This window comes from Choloepus didactylus, chromosome 5 (assembly GCF_015220235.1).
Source record: "Choloepus didactylus isolate mChoDid1 chromosome 5, mChoDid1.pri, whole genome shotgun sequence".
Classification (NCBI taxonomy): domain Eukaryota; kingdom Metazoa; phylum Chordata; class Mammalia; order Pilosa; family Megalonychidae; genus Choloepus; species Choloepus didactylus.
Window position 1 is genome coordinate 109,027,679 of NC_051311.1, and position 11,997 is coordinate 109,039,675.

At 38.3% G+C, this 11,997-nt stretch overlaps 1 protein-coding gene across 1 annotated transcript; it reads right to left on the bottom strand.

Moving 5' to 3' along the window:
• Positions 1-6,677: 6,677 nt before the first annotated feature.
• Positions 6,678-7,768, bottom strand: LOC119534372 (26S proteasome non-ATPase regulatory subunit 10-like). The gene has a single exon (XM_037836650.1). The coding sequence runs from the start codon at positions 7,643-7,645 to the stop codon at positions 6,965-6,967; it is 681 nt and encodes a 226-aa protein (XP_037692578.1). The 5' UTR covers positions 7,646-7,768; the 3' UTR covers positions 6,678-6,964.
• Positions 7,769-11,997: the final 4,229 nt, after the last annotated feature.

The window sequence follows — 11,997 nt, forward strand, 5'->3', positions numbered from 1 at the left end:
ACAACACATTAACAAGTCAAAAGGGAAAAATCAATTGATCATCTCAATAGATGCTGAAAAAGCATTTGACAAAATCCAACATCCCTTTTTGATAAAAACACTTCAAAAGGTAGGAATTGAAGGAAACTTCCTCAACATGATAAAGAGCATATATGAAAAACCCACAGCCAGCATAGTACTCAATGGTGAGAGACTGAAAGCCTTCCCTCTAAGATCAGGAACAAGACAAGGATGCCCGCTGTCACCACTGTTATTCAACATTGTGCTGGAAGTGCTAGCCAGGGCAATCCAGCAAGACAAAGAAATAAAAGGCATCGAAATTGGAAAAGAAGAAGTAAAACTGTCATTGTTTGCAGACGATATTATCTTATATCTAGAAAACCCTGAGAAATCGACGATACAGCTACTAGAGCTAATAAACAAATTTAGCAAAGTAGCGGGATACAAGATTAATGCACATAAGTCAGTAATGTTTCTATATGCTAGAAATGAACAAACTGAAGAGACACTCAAGAAAAAGATACCATTTTCAATAGCAACTAAAAAAATCAAGTACCTAGGAACAAACTTAACCAAAGATGTAAAAGACCTACACAAAGAAAACTACATAACTCTACTAAAAGAAATAGAAGGGGACCTTAAAAGATGGAAAAATATTCCATGTTCATGGATAGGAAGGCTAAATGTCATTAAGATGTCAATTCTACCCAGACTCATCTACAGATTCAATGCAATCCCAATCAAAATTCCAACAACCTACTTTGCAGACTTGGAAAAGCTAGTTATCAAATTTATTTGGAAAGGGAAGATGCCTCGAATTGCTAAAGACACTCTAAAAAAGAAAAACGAAGTGGGAGGACTTACACTCCCTGACTTTGAAGTTTATTATAAAGCCACAGTTGCCAAAACAGCATGGTACTGGCACAAAGATAGACATATAGATCAATGGAATCGAATTGAGAATTCGGAGATAGACCCTCAGATCTATGGCCGACTGATCTTTGATAAGGCCCCCAAAGTCACTGAACTGAGTCATAATGGTCTTTTCAACAAATGGGGCTGGGAGAGTTGGATATCCATATCCAAAAGAATGAAAGAGGACCCCTACCTCACACCCTACACAAAAATTAATTCAAAATGGACGAAAGATCTCAATATAAAAGAAAGTACCATAAAACTCCTAGAAGATAATGTAGGAAAACATCTTCAAGACCTAGTATTAGGCGGCCACTTACTAGACTTTACACCCAAAGCACAAGCAACAAAAGAGAAAATAGATAAATGGGAACTCCTCAAGCTTAGAAGTTTCTGCACCTCAAAGGAATTTCTCAAAAAGGTAAAGAGGCAGCCAACTCAATGGGAAAAAATTTTTTGAAACCATGTATCTGACAAAAGACTGATATCTTGCATATATAAAGAAATCCTACAACTCAATGACAGTAGTACAGACAGCCCAATTATAAAATGGGCAAAAGATGAAAAGACAGTTCTCTGAAGAGGACATACAAATGGCCAAGAAACACATGAAAAAATGTTCAGCTTCACTAGCTATTAGAGAGATGCAAATTAAGACCACAATGAGATACCATCTAACACTGGTTAGAATGGCTGCCATTAAACAAACAGGAAACTACAAATGCTGGAGGGGATGTGGAGAAATTGGAACTCTTATTCATTGTTGGTGGGACTGTATAATGGTTCAGCCACTCTGGAAGTCAGTCTGGCAGTTCCTTAGAAAACTAGATATAGAGTTACCATTCGATCTAGCGATTGCACTTCTCGGTATATACCCGGAAGATCGGAAAGCAGTGACACGAACAGATATCTGCACGCCAATGTTCATAGCAGCATTATTCACAATTGCCAAGAGATGGAAACAACCCAAATGTCGTTCAACAGATGAGTGGATAAATAAAATGTGGTATATATACACGATGGAATACTACGCGGCAGTAAGAAGAAACGATCTTGTGAAAAATATGACAACATGGATGAACCTTGAAGACATAATGCTGAGGGAAATAAGCCAGGCACAAAAAGAGAAATATTATATGCTACCACTGATGTGAACTTTGAAAAATGTAAAACAAATGGTTTATAATGTAGAATGTAGGGGAACTAGTAGTAGAGAGCAATTAAGGAAGGGGGAACAATAATCCAAGAAGACCAGATAAGCTATTTAACGTTCTGGGGATGCCCAGCAATGACTATGGTCTGTTAATTTCTGATGGATATAGTAGGAACAAGTTCACAGAAATGTTGCTATATTATGTAACTTTCTTGGGGTAAAGTAGGAACATGTTGGAAGTAAAGCAGTTATCTTAGGTTAGTTGTCTTTTTCTTACTCCCTTGTTATGGTCTCTTTGAAATGTTCTTTTATTGTATGTTTGTTTTCTTTTTAACTTTTTTTTCATACAGTTGATTTAAAAAAGAAGGGAAAGTTAAAAAAAAAAAAAAGAAAAAGAAGGAAAAATAAAGATGTAGTGCCCCCTTGAGGAGTCTGTGGAGAATGCAAGGATATTCGCCTACCCCACCTCCATGGTTGCTAACATGACCACAGACATAGGGGACTGGTGGTTTGATGGGTTGAGCCCTCTACCATAAGTTTTACCCTTGGGAAGATGGTTGCTGCAAAGGAGAGGCTAGGCCTCCCTATGGTTGTGCCTAAGAGCCTCCTCCCGAATGCCTCTTTGTTGTTCAGATGTGGCCCTCTCTCTCTGGCTAAGCCAACTTGAAAGGTGAAATCACTGCCCTCCCCCCTACGTGGGATCAGACACCCAGGGGAATGAATCTCCCTGGCAACGTGGAATATGACTCCCGGGGAGGAATGTAGACCTGGCATCGTGGGACGGACAACATCTTCTTGACCAAAAGGGGGATGTGAAAGGAAATGAAATAAGCTTCAGTGGCAGAGAGATTCCAAAAGGAGCCGAGAGGTCACTCTGGTGGGCACTCTTACGCACACTTTAGACAACCCTTTTTAGGTTCCAAAGAATTGGGGTAGCTGGTGGTGGATACCTGAAACTATCAAACTACAACCCAGAACCCATGAATCTCGAAGACAGTTGTATAAAAATGTAGCTTATTAGGGGTGACAATGGGATTGGGAAAGCCATAAGGACCACACTCCACTTTGTCTAGTTTATGGATGGATGTGTAGAAAAGTAGGGGAAGGAAACAAACAGACAAAGGTACCCAGTGTTCTTTTTTACTTCAATTGCTCTTTTTCACTCTAATTATTATTCTTATTATTTTTGTGTGTGTGCTAATGAAGGTGTCAGGGATTGATTTAGGTGATGAATGTACAACTATGTAATGGTACTGTAAACAATCGAAAGTATGATTTGTTTTGTATGACTGCGTGGTATGTGAATATATCTCAATAAAATGAAGATTAAAAAAAAAGTAAAAAAAAAAAAAAGGCATTTTAAAGACAGCTTATCTCCCATGTATCCATTTTAAAAAATATTCAGAAATGAGTGTGCTCTCTGCCACTAAAATATGCCAGTCTGTTTTCTCCAGTGATGTTAAAGATACTTTTAATATATAACTTTTGCCCATGTCAAATTTGTTGAATACACACTATGTAGGATAGTGCCAAGCTATTTCTTTTCCATATTGATATTCACTCATACTAAAAGGATGCTTTGCAGGTTGCTCTTCCTTTGCACATTTCTAAAATGTTGGCATTCTTAAATGTGACATTCTTTTCCTTGCTTCTCACCCTGCTCTCTTCCTGGGTGGCTTTAAATCTATTCCTGGAATTACAATTGCCATCTTCAGAGGGCAGAGCCCTCTGAGGTTCAGACCTGAGAATTTTGTTGTCTATTAGACATCTCCACCTGTATGTCCCTTAGGTGCCAAAAACTCAACAAATTAATTCAAAACCTCCCCCTCTATTTCATATCTTAGGCAGGATCTGACATCATTTCTTCAGCTGCGCAGGCCAGAAAGAGGAATTTATTCGTGACTTCTACTTCTCTTGTTTCCTATATCCAAGAGGTCACTGGGTTTTGTTAAAACATTGATCCATTTTTCCATTGGAAATCTACTGCCATTATGTTAGTTTAGGCCCTGATTGCCTTATACCTTTTCCCCAAAACCACCTCTTCAAGCCTTTCTGTATACTGGCAGGATGACCTTTCAAAATGCAAGTCTGAGCTAGTCACATCCCAAAAGTTCAGTGGCTCCTCATTAGCAGGGTACCCAAGGTGCTTCAAGATTTGGCCCATTTTTCCTAACCTTTTCAGCTACTTCTCCTTTATCTGACTAATGTCTGGAGTCAGAAGCCAGAATGCCAGGTGTTGAACTTTGACTCTGCTATTTGTTAACCTTGAGAAACTGATGTAGCTTCTGCATATAGAGTGGATTCAAAGTCATAAAATATGTGAAAATGAAAACATTTCCATCACTGTGTTAGGAAATTTGGCTCCTAAGACTTTTTTTTTTTTTTTTTTTTTTGGAAATAAATTCAAACTTACAGGAACAGTTGCAAAAATAATACAAACCCCATACACAGAACTCCAGCATACCCCAACCCCCCCTTCCCTGATACCCCGATCTACTAACTTTAATATTTTGTCTCTTTACCATTTCTTTCTTTCCCTCTGTCCCTCCCTATCTATCATCCATCATCTATTGCTCTGTCTTCTGAACATGAGAGCAAGTTGCACACATCCTTGAACAAATAATATAATTCACATATACATTTCCTATGAACAAGAATATTCATTTATGTAATCACATTAAGTGTAGTTAAGAAATTCAATAAATTTAACATTGATATAAAGCTTACATTCTATATTTAATTTTTTTCTTATGTCCCAATTGTGTCCTTTTGAGGCTTTTCTCCTCTATTCTTAGATCTCGTCCAGGATCATCTATGGCATTTAATTGTCATTGTCTATTTGGTCTGTCTTTTTCTTTCAATTGTAGAAACATAGTTACAGCATAAATCTTCCCATTCCAACCCCTCCCAAACATTCCATTTAGTGGGATCAGTCACATTCACAATGTTGCAATGCCATCACCTTCCCACCGTCCATTTACTAGAAATTTCCCTTTACCCCAAACAGAAACCCTACACTCATTTCTTATTAACTCCCCATTGCCCCTTCCCCCACTTCTTATAAGCCATACTCTACTTTTCATCTCTATGATCATATTCTCTGATACTTTCTTTATGTTTACCATGGGGCTTAAATTTAACATCTTAAGTCTATAACAATCTTGTTTTCTTTGATACCAACTTAACTTCAATAGGACACAAACTATGTTCCTATACTCCTCCATCCCTCCACCTTTATGTAGTTCTTGTCAAAAATTACATATTTTACATTGATTCCAAAACCACTGTTTTGTCATTACACTTTATGTATTTTAGATCCTGTAGGAAGTAAATAGTGGAGTTACAAATCAAAATACAGTAGTATTGGTATTTATTTTTACCATGTGATCTTTACTGGAAATCTTTATTTCTTCATTGGTTTCAGTCAATTGTTTAGTGTTCCTTCCTTTCAGCCTGCTCAGTTCCCTTTAGCATTTCTTATAGGACTGATCTACTGGTGATGAAGTCCCTCAGCTTTTGATTATCTGGGAATGTTTTCATCTCACCCTCATTTTTTTTTTTTTATAAGGCACAACTTTATTTTTTGACCATGCTAAAAAAAAAAAATGGAAATGATTCCCTCTGCCATCAACTTTATCACCAGCATTCAACAAAGTTTAGTTCCTTAAGGTGCTTCCCTGATTAATATTTGTAAAGATAAGCACTCAAAATATTTTATGTAAAAAAAGGTTGTATATCAACACCACAGTACATGCTTACAAAATTAACTTTCACTACTGTCATTAAGTCTTTGGCCAAAATCGATGCAAACTTGTGGGCTCACTTGGATCACTTATTTCAAGCAATATTTGTAGCATAAAATTCAAATTGAACAAATAATTTGAAGAGTCACTTGGAGTTCATTATATTTTATGACTAGTGGTCATTTAAGATGTTACCTTAAATTGAGTTCAAGTTTACACTCATTAATTTCCTTTTGCTCCAGACTTAATTAGCAGTTCAGAAGATTACTATTTTAATGACTTTAGCTGCAGTTCACGCTTCACTAATCTTATTGACTTTAGAACTACCCCAAACTGAGAAATGTCTTTACTAAGTACTTTTGAGAGAAAAATTGGAAGATTCTCTCAACATTTTTAATTTCTGAAATACAAATCAAAATATGTTTTTGTTACGTATCATTTTAACAAGCTTGACATTCCTTTCAATACAGGATGACTTAAATAGGTACTTTAAAAACTGCCTTTTAAAAATATGTTTTATTTTAGAATGAAACAGCTCATTAAAAAGATACATAGATACATGGCTATTATTTTTCATTATTTTATTTAATTTATTTTAGTGTTTATGAATGCCCTCCAACTTAAAGTTTGGTCCACTAAAAACCATAAGGATTCCTCCTATAACAAAAATAAATTACACCTTATGATTGAGAAAAAAAAAAACACGAAAATTTTGGCATAGGCCTCCAAATCAGCTTGGAAAACAAGGGTAAGTTTCAACTGTATGGAGGAACATTCTAGAATCCACCTAGAAACATTTGGCAAAACAAGTGGCCTGGTGCTACTGGGGTTGTTTTGCCTCAGAGGGGGAGACGGTGCATGGGAGGATGCCAAAGATGCACAATGACCACAGACTCACTTACCCAAAATTAGCTAAAATTCAATATAGAATAATATACAACAACAAGAACACTCTCAACAGTTATTCAATGCTTGGACAGCAAGTTGTAAGCTTAGAACAAGTACCTTAGCAGGAACCATATTCAACATGTTACAAGACTTTACAGGTGAGAAAAACTTCATCATACATAGATGAAGTCTTGTGCACAAAGTACATTAGTTTCCAGGACATTGAGGACAACCATAACACAAATAAAGAATAAATCGAAGCTGCTTAACCTTCCACCATTCTCTTGAGTATTAAACCCAGGCCACTTTTGGCCACTTGCAAGGGTGTCTTTTCTTCTTTATTCTCCATGTAAATACTTGCTCCTTTGGACACCAGCAGTTTTGCTTCTTCCACTCTCTCCTCATCACAGGCTAAGTGTAGAGGAGTGTTACCCTCAGTATCTTGGATGTTTGTGGACGCTTTGTAGCACAGAAGGATATGAATCATCTTCAAGTTACCCTTGGCTGCTGCCTGGTGCATTGCGGTAGCCTCAAAATGGTCCTTAGCATCTGGATTAGCCCCACCTTCTAGTAACATAACAGCGATCTTATGCCTGTTTTTGGAAGCTGCATAATGCAGAGGAGTACAGCCATTTTGATTGACAGCATTCACTTGAGCACCTTTTCCCAGAAGGGTTTTTACAATCTCATCCCGGCCAGCAGAAGCAGCAATATGAAGAGGAGTCCAGCCTGCATCATCTTTATCATTCACTGGCACTCCAAGCTCCAGCAAGAATTCAACAATTTCTGTATGTCCTGCTGAGCATGCCCAATGCAATGCAGTTCTGCTGTCCTGGTCAGTTTGGGTAACCAAGGATTTATCGGCCAGGATCTTCTCCTTCAACTCCTCCAGCTTTCCAGTGTAGGCCAGATTGCAGACCATCAGGTTAGACACACACCGCTCCATTTCGCTCTCCTTAGGATCTGCGTGGAGCCTGACCAACGACCGCCTCACGTTGCTGGCTCCGACTGCCAGTCAAAAGAGCCGGTAGAGCTCCGCCAATCACCATTCCATCCCTTTCCCTCTCTTCTTTTCCCCCTCCTCCCCCTCATTTTTAACCTCCAGGTGTTTGTGAATTTTCTGAGTCTCTGATGATTATTGACTTCTAATTGTATTCCATTGTGGTCAGAGAATGTGCTTTGAATAATTTCAATTTTTTAAAATTTATTGAGGCTTGTTTTATGTCCTAGTATATGGTCTATTCTGGAGAAAGCTCCATGATCACTAGAGAAGAATGTGTATCCTGTTGATTTGGGATGTAATGTTCTATATATGTCTGTTTAATTTCTCTGTGTCTCTCTCTCCTTTCTTTGTTTCTCTGTCAATAGGGCTTCCTTTAGTGTGTGAAGTAGGGCAGGTCTTTTATTAGCAAAATCTCTCAGCATTTGTTTGTCTGTGAAGAATTTAAGCTCTCCCTCAAATTTGAAGGAGAGTTTTGCTGGATAAAGTATTCTTGGTTGGAAATTTTTCTCTCTCAGAATTTTCAATATGTCATGCCACTGCCTTCTCACCTCCATGGTGGCCACTGAGTAGTCACTACTTAGTCTTATGCTGTTTCCTTTGTATGTGGTGAATTGCTTTTCTCTTGCTGCTTTCAGAACTTGCTCCTTCTCTTCAGTATTTGACAGTCTGACCAGAATATGCCTTGGAGTGGGTTTATTTGGATTTATTCTATTTGGAGTTCGCTGGGCATTTATGCTTTGTGTATTTATATTATGTAGAAGGTTTGGGAAGTTTTCCCCTACAATTTCTTTGATAACTCTTTCTAGACCTCTATCCTTCTCTTCCCCTTCTGGGACACCAATAAGTCTTAAATTTGGACATTTTATTTTATCTATCATATCCCTGAGATCCATTTCAATTTTTTTTTTATTTTTTTCTCCATTCTTTCTTTTGTTCTTTCATTTTCCATTCTGTGGTCATCGAGGACACTGAGTCATTGTTCAACTTCCTCTAATCTTGTATTATGAGTATCCAGTGTCTTTTTAATTTGGCCAACATTTTCTTTTATTTCCATAAGATCTTCTATTTTTTAATTGACTCTTACAGTTTCTTCTTTATGCTCTTCTAGGGTCTTCTTTATATCCTTTATATCCTGTGCCATGCTCTTCTTCATGTCCTTTATATCCTGGCCATGCTCTCGTTTGACTTTAGTTCTTTGATTAATTGCCCCAAATACTGTGTCTCTTCTGATCTTTTGATTTGCTGTTTGGGTTTGGGTTCTCCATATTTCTGGTTTTATCATATGCTTTAAGATTTTCTGTTGTTTTTGGCCTCTTGGCATTTGCTTTACTTGATAGGGTTCTTTCAGGGTCTATAAAATACCAGTCTCTAATTTGTCAGATCTACAGCTTGGTGGTGTACACTTTCTCTAACTAACCAGCAGATGGTATCCACAAGTCACCTATTCCCCTCAAGTCAGTTCTCCCCAACTTTGTCTTTGTGGTGTGTAGGGGTCTGGTTCTTGTGGGGTCCAATTGGTGCACCAAGTTTGGGTTTGTTGTTGGTGCTGTCCGCCCTGAATGTGGGGCATGTGTCTGAGCAGTTAGGGGGGCAGGGCAGCTTTAATAATCAAACCTCCCAGGCGTTCCTGGAGATTTAAGGCTGTTGCAAGAGACTAAACCTTCATTTCAGTCTTGCCACAGATTGTCTCTGCTACTGACCCACAAGTCCTTGGTATTGGCATAGCGTACCTGGGATTTCCAGGTGGGTTCCTGTTCCCAGCTGTGCCCTTCTAGGGCCTTTGCTGAGGGAACGCTGTGCTACGTCACAAGTGTGCGGCATCCCTCAAGGGAAGCCCTAGGCTGCTGGGCCGTGCAGGGGCATTCCCAGCCTGCTGTAAAGATGGCTGAATGGGGCATGTTAATTTCCCACTCTTCGCATAGCTCTGCCTTTCCAGCTCCGGGACAGTTAGGTGTGGGTGAGCAAAAGGCTATTGTCTACGCCCAATATTGTGGCATGTGTGTGGTGTTGTCGGAAACACTTCCCGTCACACTGGGTCCTTTGGCATAGCTCTGGGCTGTGGCTCTGGTGCCGGGCAGGAGCGTTCACAGCCCGCCGGGAAGATGGCCGCAAGGGGCCTGGATTTTTTCCCATTTTTGCTCACCTCTGTCATCTTTGCTCCGAGACAACTAGCACTGGGTGCACGAAAGGCTATCTTCCATGCCAGATATTGAGGCGTTCGCACAGCCCTTTCCTGCCGTGCTTCACTGTGTGGTTCTTGCTGCTGTATCTGCAGCTGCTTTCGGTTTCTTTTTTAAAAAGAGGTAGTCTGCCTCCAAATGCCAACCCACGGTTTCCCCACACCACAGTGTGTCTGTCGGACATTCAGCAGGCTCACTCACTCATTTCAGAATGCAGACTCCTGGTTTCACCAAGTGCACAGTCCCTGAGGATTTAGGAGACCTTGTCCAGCTGGTGCATCGCTGGAACTGGTGTTCTGGGTCACTTTTTGGTCTCTAGTATTTTTCATGGAGGTGTTTTTTTGCCCTGTCTCTCCTAGCTGCCATCTTAGGTACTCCCAGCTCCTAAGACTTTTAAGGGATGGAAAAATTAAATATCTTATGTTTTTATTATAACAATACATCATGTTTCTGATTCACTTATACTTTGGAGCTAGGCTGCCTGGATATGAATCTCAGCTCTACCACTTATTTGCTGTGTTATCTTTGACAAGTTACTTAAACCCTCAGTTTTCTCATCTGTAAACTGGGAATAGTATCTGCTTCATAATGAGTGTTGTAAGGATTTAATGAATATATGTAAAAGTGGTTAAAACAATGCTAGACACAGAGTAAGCACCATTTCAAGTATTAGCTGTTATTAATATTTAACTAGTCTGGTAATAAATCCCTAATTTCCAGTCCATCCCAGGTACACGTCCAATGAATCCTGACCACCTTGTGTCTCCTTCTTTCAGACAAATTTAGCACAATGTATTGAAATTGGTATTCTCCCCTAGACACTAAGGTGTGTGAAAGATTTGCTTCAAGACTTATGTCTTTAAGAACCCCCAGGGTTTGCCCCATCTCCGCCTTAGGGCCTTTTCAGTTTGCTTACCCCTGTCTCTCCAAATAACAGATATTATGATCCTAGAGGTATTCTGACTTTGTTTTTGAACACAAACATTAAATGAGAATCATATCATAGATGGATTTTTGTTGGGAAAATATTTTCTTGCATGCACTCGAATCAATTTAATTTCTTAATCAGTTTCTACACAGTACATAAAAATATTGTAAATTCTCCATTTTTGTTTTACCAAAATTATTTTCATTGGAACTGTTTTTGAGTAGGTAAATCATTAAGAAAAGAATTGATTTGTCAATCAATTTTGTTGCACATGTCAAATTCTTCTAATTACAGTTTTTGTCCTTGAGTTTCTCAGGATCAAATTTGAATCTAAATTTTACTGATGCAATTTTTCTATTAAATTTGGTCAACAACTGCAGGCAGTTGTAGCTGTTATCAATTCTATTTTGTTAACAGCTTCCATTAAGTCTCATTGTTCTAGGGACAATTTGGGCAGTTTTTAATCTTAAAAATGCGGTTTTCAGTAAGGTTTATCTTCCTAGTAGATTTACTATGTGCAGTGATGGCTATTGTGGTTTTACTTCTACAATGGAAATTTATTCATTGTACTTTGAATAAAATATTTTTTTAATTCTTTTCTTAAACATGAGAAATTGTAATTTTCCTCATCAGTTCTCCAAGATTGATCTTGGAATCAAAACATCTCGCCTCATTTTCTTCTCCGCTTAACTGTCCTCACGTAGTTTCCCTTCGTAGCTCAGATGCCAGCTCAAGCATCAGCATCAATTTTTCATGGAAGCCTCCCCTGATCTCTTAAGATTAGATCAAGTTTCTCTCATTATACTTAGATATAGTACATTTTACTTTTCTTTCATCACACTTATTAGAGTTTATGTATTTTCATGAGTATTTACTGTCTCATTAAACTTTGGCTCCTGAAGGCAAGGACTTTGGCTTTCTGCATCCTGGTACATAAAAGGCTTTCACATTTATTGAAGGAATGAATGGGCAAATAGTATCTTATTGGTTTTTTATATTGATTACATACATAATGCCTCGCCAATACTAGGCACTGTATAAAAGCTCTGAATTTCTCCAGCATTGTTTATTTCTAGTTTGTTATGACCTGATAGATGATCAATTTTTTTCTCAATAACAATTTGAAAATTGACTTTTAATGCTACAAATTTTTAAACCTTTAATAGCTATGCTACTCTAGTAGTCTC